This window comes from Bombus pascuorum, chromosome 1 (genome assembly GCF_905332965.1).
Source record: "Bombus pascuorum chromosome 1, iyBomPasc1.1, whole genome shotgun sequence".
Classification (NCBI taxonomy): domain Eukaryota; kingdom Metazoa; phylum Arthropoda; class Insecta; order Hymenoptera; family Apidae; genus Bombus; species Bombus pascuorum.
In genome coordinates, this window is record NC_083488.1 from 14,757,544 (window position 1) to 14,784,907 (window position 27,364).

The 27,364-nt window shown below is 31.1% G+C and overlaps 1 protein-coding gene across 2 annotated transcripts in view; it reads left to right on the forward strand.

Moving 5' to 3' along the window:
• LOC132905681 (uncharacterized) overlaps positions 1–27,364 on the forward strand; it is a 57,058-nt gene that overhangs the window by 7,309 nt on the left and 22,385 nt on the right. Inside the window, exons 3-6 of one of the 2 annotated variants that reach the window (XM_060957238.1) lie at positions 11,006–11,138; positions 20,631–20,764; positions 22,969–23,170; positions 25,953–26,136. In XM_060957238.1, coding sequence (XP_060813221.1) covers positions 11,006–11,138; positions 20,631–20,764; positions 22,969–23,170; positions 25,953–26,065 — 582 coding nt within the window. In that variant the 3' untranslated portion in view covers positions 26,066–26,136. Of the gene's footprint in view, positions 1–11,005; positions 11,139–20,630; positions 20,765–22,968; positions 23,171–25,952; positions 26,137–27,364 lie in introns of those variants that run through there. The other variant, XM_060957247.1, reaches the window with a different exon arrangement.

The following is a 27,364-nucleotide window of genomic DNA, read 5'->3' on the forward strand; positions in this document are numbered from 1 at the left end:
ATAAAACATCTTGTAGGTGTATTTATTGAATAAGGTCATATAATTATTTTAGCTTATCTAGTCTCTTGTGCGTACTATTGTAATGCATGATAAGTAATAAGTAACGAGTAATGAAGTCATATCGCTACTATTATTTTTTACTATCTAAAAGATTAAAAGTTTTTTTATTTCCTTTTATATCAATGTGTAAGTATACGTAAAGTACTAAAAGCATGTTATCATTATCATCATCATCATCATCATCATCATCATTATTATTATTATTATTATTATTATTATTATTATTATTATTATTGCTGTTAATACAGAAATATACGAACATTCTCATTGATGAAAGTAGACTATCTTCTGCACCATTTAATGGATCAAAATTACAGTGGCCGTCATGGTCAGTAAAGTTCAACGAACATGCATATATCGTTAATGTGCCGATGCATTGGGGTTCTATAGTACATACCCCGTCTGATCTAAAAATAAATCATTCAACGAACCCGTCTGGCTTCTTTTTTAATACTTTAATCTATATACGTCTGAACATAGGTCTAGATTAACAGCCGTATCACGCTCGAAAACGCATTTCACTGCAATCAAATCGAACGGTTTTGAGAAAATTGTTGATTTACTCCATTTGAATATTCTATTTAATCTGTTGGAGTAACACTAGTTCAATGTGCAATCACATGGACAAAACCGCGTAATAGATTTCAATTACGATAAGTTGCACCTAGACTTGAAAAACTTTTCTTGGAAAAGGGCAAGAATTCAATTTTTTATTTAAATCTTGTTGTTTAAAGTATTCGTGTTTGTTTAAAGACATTAATTATTATTAATGATTATTGTAATATTTTTGCAGAGAAAATAATTAATGTAAAGAACTTTTTTTATTTAAAAAAACTGAATGTATATAATATTTTGACATTAAAAAATCTTTATCATTTATCAGATTTTTACAGGTACCTATGAAAGAACTATTTTCAATATATAAAAAAGGACTATTTTTTTGTTATTATAAGTATGATAATAATCGTGTCACTTCGCCTTTCTAAATTTAAATGTAATAAGATGACTCTTAAGCCGTTGTAAAAATCCAAGTTATGAAAGGGAAAGTTTTATTCCCGGCATTAGTAATATGATAAATGATGAAGTTCGTAAAAATTTATTTTTTCGTTTCATTTACTCCATAATTATGTAGAAATGAAAAGTTTTTTCAAGTATCCATTTGTAGCAGATGCCTCGATGTGGTTAATAGATAATTTCGTTTCTTTTAACCTACAATTACACATAAGCAGAGTGTTTGTAATAGGCTACCGTTAATAGTTGATAGGTAAATTATAGTTAATTATATAGCTATTTTTATATGAATATCGTCGTTGTCTTTCTTATAACTTGCATGTCGCGTTCTGTTTTACTCCCATGTTTCACTACAAATCGTCTTACTCTACTTGTACAATATATGTCCGATCAGATATAGCGTTATTCCACTTCTACGTTCTACGGTCAGCATACATATATGTACGATATAAATGTATAATTAATTCAGGCTCGTTCGTTTATTCTTGCGTGAAAAGACCTATTTAGTACTGTTTTCATTCGATTTCTCTCTTGATATATTACTTTTTAAAAATGTCGTATCGTTTTTTCATGGATTAATTCAAAAGAAAGAGAACAAGGCAGGAGGATGCAAATTTTTACGAGGCAACTCGCTGCGAAACGACTGAAATAATTGAAACGACTGAAACGAGAAAAATGGTCATCGTTTAAAAATAATCAGAAAATAATTGATTTCATCGACCATATCGATTTCGACGGACAAATGAATAAATAAATAAATAAAGTAAATATATCAAGATCCACTTAACCGAATTGTTGTATCGAATATTCATGTTTTTCATCTATTACGAGTAATTTAACAAAATTAATGTGTCGCAACATGCAAATGTAATGCGTTTTCTGCTTGACGATATACATATGTACGTACAATACATATAAACTATATTTGTCGAAAGAACGATGAATGAGCTACCTGATATACTATCTTTCTGACTTTTCACCCTGTATCCACAAATGCAAAACTTTTATCCGATAAAATTAACATGAAATGTTAGAAACGTGTATTGTCAAAATTATGCGAGACTGATTTATATGTTATATATATATATATATATATATATATATATATATATATATATATATTAATGAATTATAATAGGCACAAAAGAAGTCATATATATTTTATTGTGTCTTATAATTTGTAAATTGTAAACGTTAAATAAAACTGGGATACGTTTGATATTACTTTTCGTGTTGACTCAGATCGTAAACAAAATGTCGTATTAAAATAAGTATCATATGAAAAATTGTTGATAAACTAAATATTATATAACTATTTTTTAAAAAATATTGTATACCTACATACATACATATATTTAAAAAATGTGATAGTTGAAAAGATAAAACTTGTTTATTTTCACCAATTTTTACGTAACTAAATAAAAATTAGTGTCTGAAGTTGTACATAAAATATAAATAATTTTTTCTAATTACCTGAAGAGAATTTGAATAAATAGATATTCTTTTATGTGTGTCAGCTATCGATTTTATTTGCAGAAGCTATAGGTAGAATTTCGGGACTTTCTGGTATTACTAAGCGATATTTTATGAAGAAAACTTTGACAAACAGAATCTATAATTTCTATTCTTCATCCTATTCTTTAAAAGTTCGAACTATAAAAAAGAAATAACTATTTGAAGAGTTTTATTTTCTATTTCTCTTAATTATAATAAATTACTTTTGTCCCAAAGCAAACATTATTTTTTATCATAACAGAAGAAACGTAATCGATAATGTTAGATTAATGTCGATTAATATATATGAGAGAATATATATAAAGAATAATAAAGAAAATATAAAGATAATTTACTCCAGTTAAGACGTAAATTATAAACATATCGACAAAAATTTATAATCTTTGTTAATGCAATATTCTTTTAATGAATTTTAAAAATATTTTATACCAAATATCAAAGATTAATTTGAGCACAATTTCATTGAAACTAACAATGGATTAACTTGTAAATTCTTTTACAAGAGACACGAGATTCCTATAATAGGTATAAAAGAAACGGCATGGCTTTAATTATACGTAGGACGATGGTTCACACCGGTGTTTCAAGTTCACTGCATGTTCAGTGTTCAATGTTCAATATTCAATGTTCAACTCATGCTTTGTGCAAACGATTTACTTTGCGTTATGAACCGCGTCGTGCTTGAGACATCAAGAGTAACGTACAAAAAGTGTCCATTAAACGCGTGTCTTCTGTGTTCTGTTTACTCTATACTCTGCTTCCTCTGTCTGTGACATATATGCATAACCTTCTACACTTTACGCTTTACGTCTACATAGTATACCCCGTGAACGTTGTTGAACTTTGCAATTCAGGACTCATGAACCTGGTAACTTCCGAAAAGAGGAAAAGAGGAACTAGGAATTTAATGGCTACTACGATTATTTAATATTTGAAAACATTATTTAAGACCTGATTGATTCCTATGCTTCTAAAACAGCCTTTTACAAACGTTAATTACCATTCTCTTCCTTTCTCTTCTTTAATATAACACATGTTCATGCATTTTCAGGATATAACAAGAAGTGAGGGTAAAATAAAATCAGATCTATAAAGTAAATGCTCATGCTCCTATAGCATAACAGGGCTGCAATTAGAAAAAACATATATTTAATCTCTTCTATAAGTGTAACACATTGTAAAGAGAATACGAAACGAAAGTTTGTTACATTCTTTAATAAAACTATTTTACTTTAGAGATAATTTATAAAAAGGCGTTTACAAGAAAATAAATAGAATATTATTTAGCAACACGTTTTTCAACAACATTCTTCAAACAAGATGATTGCAATTATAAAATTCTAATTGTAAGATATGATTCTTTCGAATATAATAAATTGCAAGAAGAATACTCAACGAAAGTACCGCGTTGCTTTACTTTTTAACCAAGATATTTTACGAATTTATAATTTATCACTAACCCTTATACTTCGAGTATACCTATTCCTACCGTGTGCGGTCAAAATGACCAGTAAGGAATTAATTAATTAATGAAGTAATAGTTCTTATGATTTAACTTAGATAACGGTTAATTTATAACTAAATGTATATAAAATGATGAATTTTCATAAAATTTCGTCCAAATTTACTTTCTTTTAATTTCAATTATAGACTTAAATAAAATTACATTTTTACTTATATAGAGATATATCTTATTCAACTTCGCTGCATTTTTTACAAATTATCTTATTATCAAATATACATTTCCCGCATAAATATTTCCCGCGTCTTAAACAAATTTTCGTAATTTTGTAACCTTTACAATGTTTTACTTGACAAGTTTTTTGTAATAATGAATCTGAACTTGTCGATAGTTTTATTGCATGATCTTTATCCCGCGATTCTTTATATAAAAGTAATGTATGCATCAGGTATAACAATTTTGTGGATTCTCTATAAATTGTTCCCATACTGTAGATACCATTGCAAATTTATTGGTTTTTAAACGTTGGCTTCTTTCGCTCTTCTTATCAAATCGTATAAACCTCATAATTTCAGCAAAGTCATTCCTGCTCATTTTTCCTGATATGCACCACGGGCATATAGCAAAGCAATAAATGCATCTAATTTTGTTACATCTAGCTCCCTGTTAGCCCCCAATACTCTAAATGCTTCTTTTTCCGTACATTTAATTGTATGATTCCTTACACGGTGATCAATAATAAGATAAAATGCCGCCTTTACTTGTCCTTTCATTATATACCGTTTAGCATATTCATAAAAATATTATGAACTGATGTCCTGTTAGGTTTGGGATTTGCACCTATTTCTCTCCAAACTGTCCCATTGGGCCCAGTTTCGATACGTTGGTTCTCTACGTCAGTCTCACGTAGTGTTTGCTGTTGTCACGTAATAAATGACAAGGTGTTATAAAAAGGCGAATGAGCAATAGCCCATTCGTATGCTTTATTAACTGCGGAATACAAACTGACTTACTGACTAAAGGACTGGGGTTTTTATCTCTTCATTATGATTCACGTATCTTATGGGTGGGAATCCAGCTATTGTCTTTTCTCATCGCTATCGCATGACTAGGTGTTATCGACATATCCGATGTCGGCAGATGCCAGGCTTTTGGGTGGCGTTACATTGTCAACGATAATTTCTTTCCTTTTTGTCCTGGACGTGAACGCTTATTTATAATATTCAACTCTGATTCGGTCGTAAATAGCTTTTTCTTGTCCATCGCACATTGAACAGTCTTCTTCTATGTCCGTTATTTCTTTTCTATAATTTTTTTTTGAAAGTCTTGAAATTTCTAGGGTAAATATCTATCACAGAATAATACCATGTACGGAATACAAAATTATTGTCAAATTTGATATGCTTTACTTTTCCTTTTATAACAACTTTACACAAAACGCTCTGATATGCTTTCTGTCTGAGTTTTAGAGATAACAAGTTTAGATGTCGACTAATTGACTAAGAAACTGAAATGTAATCTAGTCGAAAGGGCAATATCAAGTAAGAATATGGTCTATGACGGCGATATTTTTACGAAAATATTGATGAGTATTGGCCGGTTCTCCATCAACGGAGGGTGGAGTTGGGAAAGTTTTTCCCGTGTTTTATCGGAATGAGCAATAACCCTAAGAAACTTCTCGACTTTTAAAATGTTTGTAACAATAGACTGCAAAAAATGCTAAATTTTGTGGTGGTTCCTTAGAATTATTATGGGCCTGAGTTGATATGTCTTGACAGATGGTAGCTATCTTGATCGAGGGATGGATTGTTTTATGACAAGATTACGGGTGTAACAGTTGTTATTATTTGTTATTAGTGATTTTGTTTGTCATCTGACTTTGAGACAGCCTTTTCTTTGTACTAATTGCATTTATTTTAAGAATAACTAACATATTTTGTCGGACGGTCAAAATGACCGCTTACGGTAGGCAAGGCAAAGTACAAACTTTTCTCAGAAAATAAAAGGGCCAACTAACATTAAATGCCGAAGAATATATTGTATGTATGTTTCAGGAAAAGTCAGAAATTTCGAAGCGATATGATAAAGTTCAAATATGGCTAAATTTGTATAGAAGTTCGAGAGCGGTCAATTTGATAGCCGCTGGTAGGTTTAGTGTTGTTAGTATACTATTTAATAATTTATTTAAAGATTTTGGTATGGAAGTAGATTTGGTATAATGAAGTAATTATATTGTTTTTTAAGAGCTCACTACAACAGAGTGATTATTGCAGTTGTAAAATTCCCACGTTTAAATTATTTTGCAATTGAAAGTCGCAGGTAGGAAACATGATCTTTTATATAAGATTAGTTATCATTATATTCACGCCTCAAATTTTAATGAACATAGAGATACGGATATATTGTAAAACAGATTTTACCCCCTTTTTATCCCTTTAGGATTTAGAGTAGTTTCAAAAATTCTTTCTTATCTCATGCCTACGTCATAAAACAATTATAGTGTCCCAATGTTACTTTTCTAGGTATATCGGTTTGGGCTGTGCCCAAAATGATTAGATCAATGAGTGGATCAGTCACTTTTGCATTATACTCATATACATACATACATATATACAGTTTCATGCTCCATATTATGGCGGTAAAGAATTTTTGAAAGACCCTTCTTTTTCAAAATTTACTCGCATCATCTTTAATATTTTATAAGAAATTCTTAAAACCATATACATAGATATGGTATGGTCGGTATGTACGTAGGTACATACATACAATACATACACATATGGATATTACAAAATTTTTAGAATAGCCAAAATCAATCTTTCGTTCAAGAAAGCGTACTGTAATAGATGTACGGTTTATTTGTTGGAACAGGAAATTACGCTATTACTGTCGCGTTGGAATTACATTTCTACAAAGTTTCAAACTTTCCTAGAGTTTTGAGTTATTGAATTTCTCTTGTAAACATAAAAATAGCTTGTAACATAAAAATCTAAAAATTAAGAAAAATAGACTGACGATATTTTTACCTATATTCCTGATTTATAATAATTCGCAAAAGATTGTTCAACGAAAATCACGTGAAATATTATTTATTAAGAGGTGTTCTGAGAGTGCATCCATTATATTTTTTAATAAAGGCTGTTGTTACGAATCTCGTACTTAAAAACACTCCGTTAGTTATAATAATCCGTAGAAGATAGCGAATGAAAAATTGTGCAAAATATTGTTTAGTTATAGCTTAGCTGCAACGCGTTCGTTGTGCTTCGCCGTTAAAGAATATACGGTATAGACTTGTAGCCCGTTATCCAATCTTGTTTTACGCTCCCTTATATTACTTCATTTTTCGTGACCGTTATTCTATAGTCTATAGTCTACAATCTACGGAAACCATGCTGATCTCGACATACGGTTACACGACGAGAACATTGTAAAACAAAAATTTTTCTATGCACGAATCTGCGTGTAAGCGTCCTCGTGACCTGGAATTAAATAAAACATCGCTTTTCATTGGGACGAAACCACGAAGGCGTTGCCAGAGGAAATTGAAACACGGTATTAACGATAGTCTGTATTATGTCGGGAGACAATATCGGGACGGACTTTCTTAACCAGTGGCCGATACCACGTGAAACAACCTGCATCGAAACATGCAACGTTAATAAAAATATAACACGATACCCTCGATTCATGACATATCCCGTCAGAGTATATCCGAGCGTTGTAAAATTAAAGATACATCAAGTAAAACATAGTAGGGTATAATGAAAATACATTCTTTTTAGATATCTGATCATTCCATACCTAAATCGTGTCATACTTATATATGTTATAAATTGTGTATACATGTACATTGTGTATAATGGCTCACGAACATATTAAACACAGGAAATTTATATGAATATATTATGTACATTATACGAAATTTGTGGAAATTTCTGTAGCACTGTTATATGATACAACTATCATGATTGTAATAGAAAAGTTGAAAACCAATCGGAAAATGTTTATGAAAGTTTATAAGACATTTATTGCAAACATACACTTAGTGAAAATTTAGTATACAGCATGAATAGTAGTCTTAAACATACAATTGATGTTAAAGATGGTCTAACTAAATATTGTGGTTTGTTAATATAGTGCATAATTAACTATTCAAATACGTTGGTAAATTTTGTGAAGTATATGTTTCCAATAAATAGTCTGTAGCTTCTATATACGTACATTTCTAAATGTGTTTCAAACATCAATATAATCACGATAGTCGTGTCTTGTTACAGGATTAATAAAATTTCAAAATTATTTAAATTTATATATGTATACACACGTATCCTTTCGTGAGTTACAGCGTATAACATAGTATGTAAAAATATCTATGTTATCGTATTTGTTAACGAGCGATGTATTATTTATTGCTTTTTGACACGACATCCCTGCTTTTTAATCATTTTTTAACTCCTCTCTTGAAAACTTGCGAAAATTAAAAATTTTTTATTCTTTATAACATTTTTTCGTTATCAAATTATATATTTTGTCGTCAAATAAACAAAAGTTTATTCATGTTAGATATAGAAAATAAAGTGGATGACGGAACAATTTCCAAATGTATTTTATTCTACATATGTAATGTCGTTTCTACTGTGTGTGACTGACCATTGACACGATGAAACAGACTTTCCGGTTCATTAATATTGAACATTTCTCTATTGATGTTATTTGTAATTCTCTTAATTAGTGATTATGTATACAAGTTGCGGCAGTTACTATTTGATCCTACTTTAGCGATTCAAAATGCAAAATGCAAAATGCAAAATGGAGAAAGATACTACTTATGAAATGGCTTGATACGAGTATATACGAGTGCAGGCGCTCACGAAAATATAATATTTGAACATTTCTAAATATTTATAAGTATCTGAACCTCTTATAAATTTATATATTTATAATTAATTTTTTCATATGGGTAGTACCTATATGAAATACAGTGCAGTCCTTTTAGCTTTCTACTTGATTCATCTGTAATTCTACAACACCATATACAGTAGCGGACAAAAGTTTAAGACGAAATGGAAGAAATAAATAATTGATTTACTTTCCATAAAAAATATAAATACGGTGTTCTACTTTTGGTATTAACTAATTGTACATTTGTTTGTACACTTAGAAAAAAAATTTCATTTTGATATTTTGCTCAATAGCTAAGTTATAAAAAAGGAACGAAATCTGTATAATATTTCGTCGGTCAAAAGTTTAAGACTATACAAAAAATATTAATTTTTGGTTAAAAAATATACACAATTTTTGTTTAAATTCAATATTTTGTTCAATATCCGTTATTTCTTATCCCTTCGGTACATCTTCTTGGCATAGAATCTATTAATTTTTTATATTAATCTACCGTAATATTATTCCAGGCTGTTTCAATCGTAGAGTAAAGTTCATTTAAATTTTTCGGTTTATAACCTTGTACTGTCTTTTTTATGATGCTTCACAAATTCTCGATTGGGTTAATGTCTGGTGATTGCGACGGCCACGGCAGCACGGTGATATTTTCTTCTTGAAAAAACTGTTTCACAACCCGAGCCGTGTGCTTCGGATCATTATCATTTTGAAAAATAAAATCATCACTCATATTGTTGCGTGCAAAAGGTAACATTGTGTTCTTGAGTATGTCCTTGTATTGAAAACGGTCCATAATTCCATTGATACGACATATCGGACCAGGGCCGCTTCGAGAAAAACACGCCCACACCATAACGTTGCCACCACCATGTTTAAGAGTTTTTAAAACGCACTGTGTTTTCAAACTTTCGCCAATTCGACGTCTAACGTACCGTATCCCGTCAGAACAGACGCGATTGAATTTCGATTCGTCAGAAAACAATACCTTTTGCCAATCTTCACTTGTCCAATGCTTATGAGCTTTAGCAAATGCAAGTCGTCTTTTTCGATTCCTAGAACTCAGCAGTGGTTTCTTTTGGGGTTTTCGTCCTCTTAAGTTAAAGTCTTCTAATCTTCTCCTAACAGTTCTAGCACTAATTTGTGTATCGTTTTCATAGTTTATCTCCGCAGCAATATTATTTGCACTACGAAAACGATCCTTTTCGCTCAATCGATGAATCCGGCGATCCATTTTCGGTGTTGTTTTCCGTGGTCTTCCGTTTTTCGGTTGATCGCAATACATGCCTGTCTTTAAACATTTATACCAAGCTTGTTTACAAGCTGTTTCTGACCTGTTCACTATATTTGCTATTTCGGTGAAGGTTTTACTTTGCTTTCGCAGCCTTACGATTTGTTCCCTTTCGTTTTCAAGTAAATTCTTTGATTTACCCATAGTCTGTTCCTACCTAAATGAATTTTAAGCAATAAAAGGTACACTAAACAATGATTTTGACATTCCAGAATCAAAATGTTCAAAAACTGTACTCGTACTCACGTTTTACACAGATCGTCTTAAACTAATGTCCACTGTTTCCAAGTGCTAGGCGGTAACTAACTGTTGTAACTCCTACATTGTTTGTATTTAACAACTGACTGTCTGAGGTTACGAAGGTCAAACATACAGCTACGTTATTCCAAAGAGACAAACCGAATAGAAGAACAATATGCGTATAAGATGTTTGTAATCCGGTTTACAAATCATCGTCTTAAACTTTTGTCCGCTACTGTAGATAACAATTTTTCTCTTTCTACATTTCATTCCTTTTCTTGTGCTTTTTCTTCCAACACCTACACGATCAAAGAACAGACGTTTGATCAATTTCTGAGGGATCGATACACAAACGTTCCTTTCATTTTCAACCATGCTTTCGCACGCAAGAGGCACTGATAAAGGCAGTGGTATAATGGTAAAGGATTTGAGTTTGAACGAGTACGCGGAAACAGTGGTCGCGTTTTATTTATTTTATTTAATAAAAACCTTTTACCGCCTACTAGCACTAAAACACTGTTTGTTTACAGCGCTTTGAAAATGGCACGACAATCAAATTAGAGAATGTCCGTTACGAGGCATCCGGCTTGTATAGCTGTGAAGTTTCGATGTCGACTCCTATTTATAGCCAGACTTCGGAAAGCGTTCCAATGAAAGTTATAGGTAAGAGAAGATAAATATCTACATTTATGTATCTATGTATCTATGTATGTATAATAATATTTAAAACTTGCCATGACGCTGCTGTAGCGTTATCAGTTATGATCTACAATTTATGTTATGACTATGATGATACGGTATAATTTTTTACAAATGAAGGATTCAGCGAAAGAATGACATAATTGTGCCTTTAAAAAAAAAAAAAAAAATGGGATAAATTCAAGGAACAATATATATACAAGGAACCTTGGTAAACTTCAATTACTAAATAGTAATTTCTAAAGAATCTTGTGCAATTATTTACAATATCCATCTCACCCATCTCGATGATTTCTGAATATATGTAGAAATCAACGTTTTGAACTACTTTTTCTTATACATATAATTTGCAATATAAAGAAACTTATTCGTTAGACATTTTAATCTCATTGTGATACCATTTCAAGTCGAATCAAACGTTGGAAAAGATGCTAACGAAACAAAAAATTATATGGTACTCTTTATTCGCATTTCTCATTTTATCCTTTAACGCTAGTGCAGCAGATCGAAGCCCATCCTCTGCCCATTGTCTTCTGTTCGATCTTTTCACGTAGGTTCGCATTGTTTACTATACACATTGTTTACTGAAATAAGTAAGTTGCAACCACTATACTGACGCGGCATTTTACTCCAACGTGCTGAGAAAGATGCTAAGCTCGTTAAGTAGGTAAAATTTTATGCTTATCGTTTGTGCAAAAGTAAAAGAAATTTCGAAAAATTCCTCTTTTCCAGTTTATAACCTACCGCTGTTAATAACACTCCTTTTTTTTTTTATTACAATACGAAATATTAAGCTGCAACAAAAATTTTTGCGGACGACATAGCATAAATTTCTTCAACATACTCATGCTGTATATTACAACAAATGCTAAGCGATCTTCTTTATCAATTGACATAACGGAAGAATTCGTAAGTACACATAATAGATAACATATACTGGATAGACTTTAGAATTCTAATTGCTTAGCATCTTCTCCTATTTGGCATTTTCCTCCTAATTATCTTATGTACTTATATCTACATTTATTTCAGTTTGATGGCCTGAAATTGGCTTTACATAGTTCATAAACATAAAAAGAACTAAAACTAAATTTACAGATAACTACGATAGCATAAAAATATGTCAATTCTTTGATAATCCTTCTTTTGTATCTTTAAATACTTTATCTTTATATAATCATTCTCCCCATTACGTTTCATTCATCTATTCGTTCATTCCGCCATCCATTTGATCTATTTTTTACTTGTACCGTATTTCACAATAAATATATTTTTTCTTGTCTTCTTTTTTTCTTTCTTCTACTTCTACTCCTTTCTGTTTGTGTTTTTCCTTATTTTCCTATTCTTTTCCTTCTTCCTTTCTATTCTCCACAACCACTTTTTTCATGTTTTTATTTTTATCCAGAATTTTCTCGACGTACAAATTCATCCTATCTATCGTTTCAATGTACGTGTCTTTTCCTCCTGTGTCGACCAGGACTTATTTGCCTCTTCCAAACTATCACATCTGATCCTGACTTTCATCTTCAGTTTCAGAAAATTCTTTCATCTTCAATTTTAAATATAAGAAACATCATTATGAAAGATCGAATCTTATATCTATAATATTAATAATTTGCAATTAGAGTATACCTATTGTTACGACCGTTCGCGGAGAGACGCGGTCGCGAGGAAAACGCGTCAGCGAGAGGCGTAAATTCTCGCTACGATTCGGATAATCGACGCCGCGAAATAGTCGTTCCCCATGTTTCGATTAAGGTAACAGGGGTGGTTCAATGAATTTAACACTGTGTTAACAGGTTAATATAGAGTGTATATTCAACAATAAATTGTACTATAATAAGAACGTCACAAATTATTTGGCGATGAATACAGTTAATGCGTTACAGAAATTCGATCCGATTTTACATCTCTCAATGAATTCGTTAGACTAAGCGACCTTATTCGTCAGAGCTCTCGATGTATGCAGTTAGACTTTTCAAAACGGACTGATTTAAGGGTAGAACCGTTATAGACTTGTTGACTGTTCTGACGACGAAAATGAACTATTTTGAAAGTGACGATGCTGTGTCGGAGGAGAGCTAGAGAAGGGTGTGTCTAGCGCACGGGACCATCGGATTTGTTGATGACAGTTTTTGGCCGGAAAAGTGAGGCCAAATATCTTATTCTACTTTCTTTATTTCCACGTTTCTACTTTCGTATGAAACGAAAAATTATAATAAGAAATATGTCCTTTGACGGATAACAACAAACGAGACAAAATGTCTTCTATTCCAAATAGATTAGTCACGCAAAGATTAATAGTGCTAAATTACTGTAGAAACTTAGGAACTATAGTAAAATGTGAAGGTTGGATTTTGAAAAGTGTATAATATATTAAAAAAGTTCTTTTGCAATACAGTTATCTATTAATAAGCGAAAAGCAACGTTTGAAAAAATTGGAAATGTTATAAAATGTGAAAAAGTACTTGTAAATCAATTAAAAGAATTCTTTAATGTAACATTGCTGTGAAGACACAGAGAGATGAAAACATTGACTTTTATATTTTATACTCTAACTATTAATGTCATTTTTAAGTATTTGTAAAAAGTACTCATATAATCTATATAATATATATGATGTAAATTCATAATATAGGATTTATTTATTCAGAAATATTAGAAATTAGGGTTTTCAATGATTTCTATCCTAAATGATAAGTTTATTGATAGATGGATCCATTTACAATGGATTAAACAGGAAACGATGGTCATTTAACATGAACTAAATACAGTAATGTGCTATAACTAAGACAACTAAATAGATAATTCACAACTCGCAACTAATAATTTACAACTCATAACAATTTGGCAACTCAATTCTCAACTCCTCATAACTCGACTCTTAGTTAACGACTGCTCACAACTCGACTCTTAACTTACGACCGTCTGTTAATTCGTCTTTTTCCCTTAAGCATCCCTTTGTCTTTTCTCATAGCCCCACCATGTACGTGTTCCGTAACCGTCCGCGGTCACAGTCACGTAGGCCTTCTTCCGCGCAACTATTCGACTGAAGTACGGACGACACATTGATGCGCCACTCGGCCCATTGAAGTGTCCAGCCCTTCTGGCCTATCGGCACTTAGGCTTTCTCGTAACATTGTTTATGATTCACCTGATATTTCTTAGGCAATCTGTCCACAATACTACAATAATTATAAAAAAAATTTATTTAATAGTTTAGATTAAATATTTATCTGTACTTTAATTTATTAATACCTATCCTATTTGATCTTTTAGAACTTTTTATAAAAAGTTGATAAATATTTTCATTAAAATTGTTTAATTACTTTCGCTTATAAATTGTTTAAATGTCTTCTTTAAAATAATATGTATTACGATGTTACATTAACAATAACTTATAATAGTAGCAATATAAGATTGATATGTATATAAGATCAAAGTGTTAACTTTTTAATACATATAAAATTGACATATTAACCAGTTTATTTTCACCGTTGCGTTGCATGAAATTGTGAATTTTGCAAAGCTATTATCAAACTTGATTTACGTTTGTTTCATAAAGTTCAGATATGCTAATTGTTACGTCCGGTAACTCTTTACGTAAACCAGAATCCATCTCTCGGTCGAGGCGGCCACTAACTGTGCAATAATCCTAAGGAACTGTCATAAAACTAAGCATTTGTATTTTACCGTTAGGACCCTTAATTGTTATAAAATATATTCAAGTCGAGACGTTCCCTATGGTTATTGTTCCATCAGGTAAAAAATAGGAAGGTCGAATTTTTCCCATGTTCAACGGTCATTTCCACCCGTAAGCGATCGGTGGTGGGGTGACTAACATCCAGCAATAGTTCTCCTCTGCGACAGCATTGTCGCCGAACTTCCCTGGTTTGTCATCCTTAGATCAGTCAATATCTTGACTAGTTTTTCATACGTTGACCAGTCAATATCTTGACTGGTTTATCAGCCTTAGATCAGTCATCTGTTTAACTTATATCTATACGCAATGAGCTATGCGTACCTTCTATGTCTACAAAGTTGTTGGAATAAAGTATACATTGTAACCTGTTACTTCAGTGTTATAATCAGTTCAATCACCCCTATTACCCAAACGAAATAGGGGATCGATCATTTCGTAGCATCGATTAACTAATCGTAACGGGAATTTATGACTCCTGTTGGCGCGCTTCCTCGCGAAATGAATAATAGAGTAACTATTGCAAGTATGTATAATACGCGCTTGTTACATACATCATAAAACGATATATAATACATAAGTAGAGCTGGAGCCGAGTACCATTAAATTCAATTACATTCAATTTTATATCAACACATAAATGCGTTTTTGGATTTATATATATGTATGTATATATGTATATGGACGAATGAAGTGGTGTGTTGGTTATACATACTGGATACGTAATTCAGTACACAGTATTGGATGATCAGTTCTGTGTTACATATTGTACGAAATGGACATGGATTTAGCAAATTTTTATTATATATTACTTTGATAATCTTTTATTTATAGTCTTACTAATAAATGGAAAATTAAAATGAGGAAACAAGATGTTTTCTTTAAAAGAGGAAAATGAAAAATATCGTACTTTGGTTCGAGATTTTAAATCAATCGGATAAATTCGAGAGTGCGATTATTTTAGAATAAATTCTGAAACACATCTTTATATTCTTCGTAGATGAAACGAAAGAAACACTTGATAAACAATCATTATTCGTTTGAAATATCTCGACCACGAATTCTCAGTCACAATGAATCGGATGAAAAAATTACGTATATCGACAAGTATAGACAACATCGAACGATCAATATGCGCGCAGTATGTATACCATACAAAACCACTTGCATTTATTATATTTCAAGGTGTTTAATGCGTTTATTCGTGTATGTACACGGACGTATCCAGTACATACGTGCCTAAGTTGGCTCATGCCTTTTCCAGTTACGCGATTACAATTTATATTAAAGTTAAACAAAAATACATTTGTCTTGGTAAGATTCTAAACTTTTATCGAACGTTAATCTGATACTAACACTTCACTTTATTCTTTCATTGATCGATTAGTTAATTAAGCAATGTTTTCGTTTATATGGTAAAATAAAATCATGATAAAACACAACGTCCTTGCAGTAAAATTATGTGACTTTTATCGGCATAAATCATAACTGATCCACACAGGTTAGAAGAAATTATTTGATTAAAAACAAATATAACATATATTATCATATATTGTATATAATATAATATATTTGCAGGTATAATTCATAGAAGGAATAATGTATAATTGCAAATACGGAATTTATTCTTTTTAATCTAAAATGTTTTTATTGTCGGAGTTCTCCTGAATAATAATTAATGGTATTTAACCAAATAATAATGTATATAATTGCAAATTGTCAAGTTATAAGCATAAATTATGAACTTTTCTTTTATGACTTAGTAATTTTTCGTATCTATTCTTCGTACTTGGAATTGTTTTCTTAAGAATATCTACTTGAATAATCTATAATCTGTAAAATTCACTTGCAAAATTTCATTCATTTCATTACTAAACTCGTTAATGATCTTTAGATGTATTTATTAATACTGATAATTCGTAATTTATAACTTTTTATATTGAATTAATGTAATGATTGAAATTTCTCAAATTATTAGTGTTAATAAATTTTCTTTTATAACGGTAATAAGCCTAGTAACTATGTAAATAAAGATTTATAAAATAATTTTAAAAAATTATAAAAAGTTTGTGCAATAGTAATCTATAACCGGCACTTGTCATTTTTCAATTTTATAATATTACTACATAATTAGTCGATTATTGTGGAAGAAGGCCCAGGTACCGCGGAGAGTCCTGTCGCCCTTTTAGATCACTTTTTTTAAAATACATACTACGTATATAGTTTCCTTTCGACTGCCGAAGCGTGCAGACGTGTGTCTAGTGCTCAGTGAAATTCACAATACAATAAATGACGGATCATCCGTCGAAAGTGAGTTGAAACAGAAACAAGCCAAGTGTTTTATTAACTTACTCGTGGAAAATCCAACACTTCTAATCTCTGATCCAAATCATAGCTTCTCGACTAGTTATTTCAATTTGAATTAACTAGCTTGAAGATGGCCCTAGTAATTCGATCAGGCCCTCACGAACAAAACTACAACCGCGCCGTTCTACCACCTCCGTGGCAAAAGGATAATATATCCCATCTTTTAAACCATACTAACAACATCAAAAAACGTAAGCTTGATTCAGTCAAAAAAAATGTAAACACTAGTCAGAACAAACCGTCAACAAGTCACGTTACCACTCACAACAGATTCGCAATATTAGAATCTACAAACAATTCTATGGACATAGTTGAAACATCAACAATTCAACACACACAAAAAAATCCTCCTCCCCCACCAATCTTCATTGATGATGTTATCGACATTCAAACAATGATGAAGTCCATACAGAAAGGTATTAACAAAGGAGATTACATACTAAAAATTAAAAACAATCAGGTTAAAATCCTGCTGGCCAATCGAGACTCCTATAAAAAAATAACAAAGTTACTAAAAACTCTGAACGCAAACTTCCACACATATCAACTGAAACAAGAAAAGCTTTTTCGTGTGGCACTACGCAACATCCACCACTCAGCTAACTTAGATGAACTGAAACTTGCACTCTCAAATCATGGCCATGAAGTAATCAACATTAGCAATATAAGACATAGAATCACAAAAAAACCCGCTACCTTTATTCTTTATTGACCTAAAGCAAAAACCAAATAACAAGGAAGCCTATAGTATCAATCGTTTAATGAATTCGGTAGTAAAAATTGAACCACCTTTTATAAAAAAAGAGATCGTTCAATGCAAAGGTTACCAAAGGTATAGCCACACGCAAAAATATTGCAACCAGAACCACCGCTGCGTTAAATGTGCAGGTATATTCATCCTACAGATCAGTGCACTAAATCTTTCTGAAACCCCTGCGAAGTGCATCCTCTGTCAAGGAGAGCATCCTGCGAACTATAAAGATTGCACAGCCTACAAGAGCCTTGTATAAAAATAAGTACCTCAAACCCAGAGTTAAGGACCTAACCAACCAAGCCTTAATCCACAAAAATTCACTACCCCTTCAATCTCTTACGCACAGGTAGTTCAAGGAAATCAAAGCAGACCGAAAATCTATAGTGCTCTATCACAAATTAGTGTTCCCAGTTCACAAGACACGGATAACTTCAATAGGCTTGAAAAATTAATCGTGAAAGAAACAGAGCAAATTAATAACTTGTTATCATTGCTTATGAATCATCATGGACAAATTAACACGCTCCGGCGTAAAATAAAACCAATACGCATAGCTCTATGGAATGCTAACGGTCTAGCTCAGCATAAATACGAACTAGAACTCTTCCTAAAACAACAAGAAATCGACATAATGCTTATATCTGAAACTCACTTCACCGATAAAAATTACCTTAACTTTTACCATACCCAACATCCCAGTGGAAAGGTTCAAGGCGGCACCGGAACTATCATCAAGACCAGCATACAACACTACGAGCTTCCATCATTCCAGAAGGACTACCTCCAAGCCACAAACGTAGCGATCGAAGATTGGTATGGTCCAATCACCGTATCAGCAAAATATTATCCCCCTAGACATTCTATTTCCACGGACAATTTCGATAAATCCCACGAAGACCTGGGCAATAGATTCATAGCTGGAGGAGACTATAACTGTAAACATACGCAATGGGGTAGCAGACTTATCACAGTAAGGAGCAAAAATCTTTTGAAATCCATAGACGTTAACAGACTTAACTGCCTCAGTACAAACGAACCCACTGACATTAACAAACTACCTGACTTATTAGACTTCTTTATAACTAAAAACATCTCGCCAAGATACATCCAAATCAATTCCTCTGTGGAACTTTCTTCAGATCATTCACCCGTCATAGCAACAATTAACTCAACAATTATCGAAAACCAACTTAATGACTTTATTCGTAATCAACTCACAAACTGGCAGCTCTTTATGGAAAAATGGTTCCACAAATGGCGCTTCAAAATAAATGAAAATAAATCCAGTTATATAACTTTCACGCTGCGAAAACAATCCTGCCCATAGGTGACCATAAATAATTTTCTAATTCCAAACAAAGGTACAGTCAGGTATCTGGGCATGATTCTGGACAGAAGAATGACATGGAAACGGCACATCGTAAATAAATCCAAAGAACTGAAAATAAAACTAAAAAAGTTCTCATTGGCAGACACTCCAATTTAAACATGCAAAGTAAAATAATGCTATATAAAGCCTTATTCAAACCTGTTTGGACCTATGAGATCCAACTATGGGGAACAGCAACTAATTTTAACATAGAAATTCTCCAACGATTTCAATCAAAAACTCTGAGATCCTTAATAGATGCACCTTGATATGTTACCAACGAAATAATACATCGCGACTTTAAAATATCCACAGTCAAGGAAGAAACATCCAAGTTCAGAAACAGATGTAATATAAGAGCTAACAACCACCAAAACCCATTAGTTACCCAATTACTTGATATGACGAATCAGATCCGCAGACTAAAAAGACAATACCCTTTAGATCGAAGCATTAGATTCTACTAGAATCAAACATACTATAAACTCTTATAATCCAAGTTACAGTACCATGCCAAAATAATTTACTTATAATTCTCTATGAGAATTGATTGTAAATAGTCTACTAAAAAAGAAAAAGAAACAGAAAAAAGAATACTATGTATATTAGAATATGCATTCTATACATATAGTATATACACATACATATACATAGAATAATACATTCATTGAGATTAAGTTGGGATTAGGTTGTCATAGTTGTCATAGTTTGAATAATTATATTATGTTTCTAGTGCAACTTGGCTTCCAGTTACACATTTCGTATAATGAAACATTGTCTTTCTAGGTAGATATGTATATTTATCTTTGTTCAGCGAACAATAGATGAACAAATTTCTATAAAATATTTTTTTCTATTAAACGTAGAATACAGCAAACTAAGAATGTATTCTTTCTGAAATATTTAAACACTCAAAGGGTCAATAATCTATCAAACATACAAAATCATTTCATTCATTATTTAATAAATAATGTGATTGAATTTTCGAAAAAGAGAATATATATATTATTGAGTATATGTATATATTGGTTAAGAGAAGATTTTTGTTTGAATGTAATAAATTTTGTTAGTACTACATACATATATAAAGGTACATTACTTACAACTTAGTTATAGCTTATTAAAAAAGGAAAGAATTTTCTGCGTGACCTGATAAAAATGAAGCAGAAGTAAACATTTAGCGAAGTTTTCTGTAGCACTGAATTGTTCTTGCACTGGTCTTCTCCAGAGTAATTCTATTTTAATTAGTGTTATGATATTGTACAGTTCCACAGACTGAAAACCCAAAAATAACGTTCAAGAAAAGCATGTACGTGGTCGGTGAAAGTTTAGAGGCAAACTGCACCTCCTCGGCTGCGCATCCAGTTCCTTACTTGACTTGGTACATAAACGGCAAGGAGGTGAGTAAATATCAAAGATAACAGCCAAACAGCCTGTTCAACAACTCAAAACGAATTAATTTTTATTCGGTAATGTCCTTAGCTTTAACCATTTAAAGTATAGCTACATCTTCATAATGTTTCTTTTTCTTCATGTGTCGTCACTTACTGACAGCAGTTGTGTTTCACGAAATTTTCTTTTCTTTGTCTATTAACGTCAACTCTATTCAAAGGATTAATTTAATTAGTAACGCTGTCGTGTATGTCTTTAAAATTTTATTTATTTTCATATTGCTCGTTAATCTCAAATTTCAATTATAATTTCCAACATACTTATATTTCCTAATACAATAAGTATATAATATTTGAAGACTACAAGGGAATTATTTCAAGAAGGCGATGAGTTAAATTTCAATAATACTGTAATATTCAATATTATTATAATTTCAATATTATTAGCATATATCTAGATGCATATATCTACATATGTAGATATGTAAAGCTAAAATGCAATCAACATTACATTAAACACATATATTTGTAAACAAATTATATTAGGTTTTAGACCTATATCTATGAAATTTTGTAAACAATTAAGAATATATTTAATATTATAATAATCAAAATATTTAGTGTGTTCAATAAAGTACAAAATATGTATATACATATTAAACCCAACCAATTTAATAAACCAATTAATTTTGGTATTAAGTAAAAATTATCTTAAGTAAAGTATTTTAAAAATTGAGCTATAAATGTAAATGAGTAATTATATTTGCACAATATTTAAATTAATATTTTATAATTTCTTTCCTAAACAAAAAAATACAAACAAATGAAAGATTTTTAAAATTATTTTTCTATCAATTGGCAATTTTAATGTGTTTTATTAGGTATATTTCAAGAAAATGTGTATTCAAAGGTTGAAGTTTTCGATAAGCGGCAAGTTAAGTTGATGTTTAGTTTAGTTTAGAATAATCATCGAATTACGGTACGATAAGTTGTGTAAGTTAAATCGAGAGTTAAACTTTGATATTATCTTCTCGTATCCATGAGTAATACTGCTATAACTTTTTTTATAAAAGCGTACGCGAAACTCTCCGAGTTATCCTGTAATAATATAGCGGCCGATCAATGTCATTCAGCTATTTTTGTCCTTTTTTTGTTTTGAGAAATTTTGCGTCTTAAATGTAATGGAAATTTTACAGTCTGGTCCGACTAAACCATCAAATATACATAATACATAGTAGCAACTACATATAAACGTCATAATAAGTGACGCAATTATTATATAATATTTATTTTCTATGCAGATAATATAAATAAATAATTATCATAAAGAAATAATTATTTTTTAAGTCGTTCATTCTAAATTCTTCATTATTTTACTACACTTTTGAAGGATTGTAATCATGTTTCCACGATATTAAAATCTTTATTCAATTTTATTTCGTTGAAACCAATACTAAACACAAAAGATTGTAATAAAAGTATAACGATGATTCTTTTAACTGATCAGCGAATGATATTTTTATTTTTCTTTATATACATCGTACGACGGACTAAAAATTATAGTGATATAAGTCATGATTCTGAGAATCTGGATATTTTAATTTTTAGTTTTTAACTATCATATTTGTAATTTCAAATTGATTGAGTTACAATTTTATTCACTGGCACGATATGTTTTTATGACTTGAAAAAATATGTCGAACTCTTTATAATACTTAATAGAAGCCGAAGAGTATATTACGAAAACTAGCGATGGTCTGACTTACACCATTATGATTCTCAAAATCATTATTATTTTATTAATAATAATTTTAGATTTTAAGTTTACACGATTATTGGATGATATATTTATGGTTTTTCAAGTTTTTAATCGTGCGTTAATGTTTGTGTCGACGAGACGTGGCGACGTCTTGAGAACATTGCAGTTTACTTGTTCAGGACAGAGCTGAAACTGAGAAGCCTCCAAACCACCGCTAGCATACAAATAAATAGTAACAACACGGCCCGAAGTCATTACGTCAATTTCAGGTCTGCCATGAACGAGTAGACTGTAACAATATATTCGAAACATTTGCATAACTCCAACGCATCGTTAGAACACGATCGAAATACGAAATACCGAAAAGCCATAAATACGTCATCGAATAATAATATTTTTGCCAAAATTTATTCTGACCAAATCTCATGAACTTTTTGTGTGTTATATTATGTAGGTGGATATTAGTCTGGTAAACTATTATCCTCACACGTATCACGAACACCAGCTGATGTCGGCTACTGCAAAGCTAACGATAGAAGTATCCGCGTTGCATACAGGGGAGAATGGTTACTTGGAAATCAGTTGCTATTCAACTATTCCTGAATACCCATTACACCACGTGCAGTACGCTGATGTTAGGATGGAATCGGTTTCAGGTAATTATTCCACTTAATATAATTTTTAACAATTATATTTTCGTTCCAATTTTCAATTTAGGATTTATTAATGTATTTATTTTATTATTTTGTTGAAATCACGAATATGGCGTGGTGGATATAATTGGAAATCCAGTTTAGGTAGTATAAATCCAGTTTGCAGATATTTATTTCCAGAAATTTATTTTTCACAGAATTTTTTAACACTGCTCGTTGATCCAATTTTAGGAAAGTAACTTTAGAACATTTTTTCCAGGTGCATAAAAGAGGCAGATTAACTACCAATGTATAATTTCTAAACAGTCCCTTTATTCAATGTTTCAATACAGATTTTCTAAACTTTGATTCAACGATTATTGAGGATTATGTTTTTACAATTTTCTCATAGGTCATATCCTTTCTATGTATCAGTTATCGAGCACTCACTTTTAGAGAGGTCCTCAATCGAATTTTCGAATGCTATTCATCGCGTGCGAAGTGCGCACGTGACCTATTTATTTTTGCTATCTTTTTTCTTTTTTTTTTTTTAATCCGGAAATCATAGATGAATGTCCCGTATTTTATAGAACTTGCCTGGTTTAAATAGAAATTTGCTTTTCAAATGGAGATTCGTTATTTCAGATAGACATCGATACACAAGTACGTATTAGCAGATTTGGTTTCACAAAGAGAAAAAAGAATCACGTACATGATGTCATTTCTTTGTCCTTTTTTTCTGCTAAAAAACATTCTTTTACTCTAATCTAGTAGTTCCGAGGTTTCCATCTCAAATTCCTTTTCCATGCTTCAGATAAGGTGAACTAATGAATGAGATGCGTAGTTACCCCAAAAAGTAGTTCTAATTAACCCGTTTGAAGTGCTATTGCATCGCGAGAGGAACCATCCAATTAGAAATAGCAATTGCGAAATTCGTACTTTCTTCAGTTCCATGTACATCTAATCTCATACTCATAGCAACTGTTCCATATTTGACTTGATTTTCATGCATATAATATGCTGTAGCACAAACCATGCTAAATAATATAATATCTTCTGTACTATATATAGTGCTATATGTATATCAAATATATTAATTATTAAATGTAGAGCGTGTAGAATGTAAAGATAAATGTGATATTGAAAACGGAAATAATGTGATCAAAAAAAAGTAATGGCGGAAGATATGAAATAAGCAATGTGCTTAAGCGTGTTTCTGTTAATTTTTCTATTTTTTTGTCATTGCTATAATTAAGTCAATTTATTATGCTGAAAATGAAATATAGCTTTCAATAAACTGTATGTGATATATTAGAGCGAACATTATTAAACTGTGATATCGAAAATAGTTTAGATATAGAGTAAAGTAGCTTATTATGATATAATAAAAATAGATTTCCTATATATATTATAATTCTTATATTATATATTTAATGTTCTCTTGTGTAGAAGGAACTATATTTTCGTTTCAGTAATTTATATGATCTGTCAATCATTTGTGACGATACAATGCAGAAAACCGTGAATGAAAAATTGCTTACTTTTAGTCTTAAAATCGTTGTTCTAACGTATTATTAAACACGTAAGAATATTTTATTTTTGATAAAACAGGTTTCATTTTAAAAACATGTACTTTTCAACAGTTTCATGCCTAAATTCCAAACAAATGGTAATTCTCAAGTGGACAACATAATGTGATCAATCATTGCAACGTTAGTTATGTAGATTAATATAAATTATTTTAAACTATCGTAATAACAAAATTCATATTATTCATTTCTTACGAAACAATGTATATTTATCTTCTACTTTCAAAAGACTTATACCCTCAATCTATCTGGTTACTCCGTTTTTTGGCTATTTTATATTAAAATACGTGTTTTTAGCTAGTGAAATAGAAGTCAGAGAATTAAAAGAAACAGATTTATCATATCTTTTCCATGTGCTTTTATCTTCATACCTCTCGTAACATGTTCTTCCATTTCTCATTAGAAATACATTCGACGCTATAATTTATTCCAGTTACGTCAACAGTTGTACGCCATGTTATATTAGAAGACGAAATTCCTATTTAAAATTTCTCGTATTTTCCGAGTATCTCGTTTCCTATAATTTCTTGCAAAAAAATAATTGCAAATATGCAATGTATTTTTTGTATAAAAACTTTTCGTTTTTCTGTTATCTGATCCTGTGGACTATTCTTTCACGTTTTCAGATAAATTCTTTCGTAACATTATATTTTATTTACAGTCATTATGTTTGCTTTGAAACGAAAAAGTTTTATAATTGTTTAAAGATATCGAGGAATGTCATTTAATTCTATATTTTATATGGCAAAAAAAGAATTGGATATATATAAAAGTTGTTAGTGTATTAAAATATATACTATGAAAAAGATATAATTTAAAGTTCATTATCTATATTAAATATTGACACTTTATGATAGATAAAATATATTGTAAGACTTTTGAATTTGGGAATATAAATACCACTAGTTATCAAATATTTCACAGCGATAAATTCGTCGTTTATTAAATTTTCACACGAACTATATTACTTGAATTACGGGGTGGCATTTGATCAATGTGTTCAAAATCAAAATTAGGAAGGTTACACAAAGAAAACAGTGCAAAAAATCCATATACTTTATGAAATAATCATTTAAATTATTAAAAATGTAAATCTATAAAATTTCTATAGAAAATCACGAATTAGTTTTTTTGACAACTTGGACACTTACTATTGTCCAAGTTTGCACATTCTGTGTTTCTAACGTGATATTTGTTTTTTTAATTCGTTGTTCCAGTGCAAATTATACCCGCACCGATCGCCGAGTCCTCAGCACCAAATGTCGCGCGGGGGTGGCCTCTAGCTACATTACTGTGCATACTCTGCGCGATGCACAAGATCATTCCTTAATAAAAGTCAATTGCTATAGGATAATTAAAACAAGAGAAAAAGAAAGAAATTAAACAAAGGAGAAGGAAAAAGCACAGGAAAAAATAAAAAAAAAGATGTATAATATACGTAAACGGAGAGTAAACACAAGTGGAGAAAAAAGGCAGAATTTGTGGGAGGGAGGGGGGAATATATATTATATACATATACATATATATATATATATATACACACATATATATATATATATATATATTAAAGAACGAACAATCACAATGTCTTCCTTGATTATACCCAAAATACACGGGGGCAGCGATTTTATTGTCTTGCAGAAATTTTATAAACTCATATAGACGCGGCTTCTTCGTGCAACTATTTTCGATTGTCGCTTGTATCAATCGTTATCTATTTCGCGAAAATATTGTCGAATTCCAAGGAAGAATTCCGTTCGTTTTTCTGGTCTGTTTCGACTCGCAAGAGTTAGAAATGAGACCAATGAAACGGCAATAGGAGGAAAGAAAACGAAATAACACGTAGTGAATAGTAATTCGCCGGTTAACAGTGATTTTTTCTAAAAAGAAAAAGATGAAAAAAAAAGAGATAGGTATATACGCACGGGCGCATTTTCCTTCTTCTCTTTCTGCTTTTTCGTCCTTTTTCTTCTTCTGTTTCTCCTTCTTGTCCTTCTTCTTCTTCTTATTCTCCTTCTTCTTCTCCTCTTCCCTCCTTCTCTTTTTCTTCTTTGTTTTGTTTTTCATTTTTTCTTCTTCTCGTAACGTCGACCACGCAACATCGATCCGTTCACCATCGTTCGAAATCTCTCTGCGTATATCAGTGTCCACGATTTCAGATTCTTTAATTACGTTGATACGATATCGAATTAAATCGATTTCGTACTGTACCGTCGAGAAGAACTTATTAGATCCGCGAGAAAATAAGTATATACGGATGTACTTATTGTTTTATCGATAAGTTAAAGAGAGTTATCTATCGCTATTCGGTGATTATTGTGACAAGCCGCGATAGACAAATCCGTTCATTCGATCGGTCTATTATAACGATCGAACACGGTATAATGAATGTCAATTCGTAAATCGAATTTCTTGTTCGAAATTAAGGAATGTAATCGTATAATTATCGTTTCAAACAAATGTTGAAGCATTTATCGTATATAGTTTAATGCTTCTAATTTTAACATCTGTTATTTAAATATATAAATTTTTCGTTTATTAAATTGATGTTTCGATTTCCGAAATACTGAAAACGATTTAATACGAACAAACAAAAGAATTGAATATCTTTAGTGTGTTACTATTATTA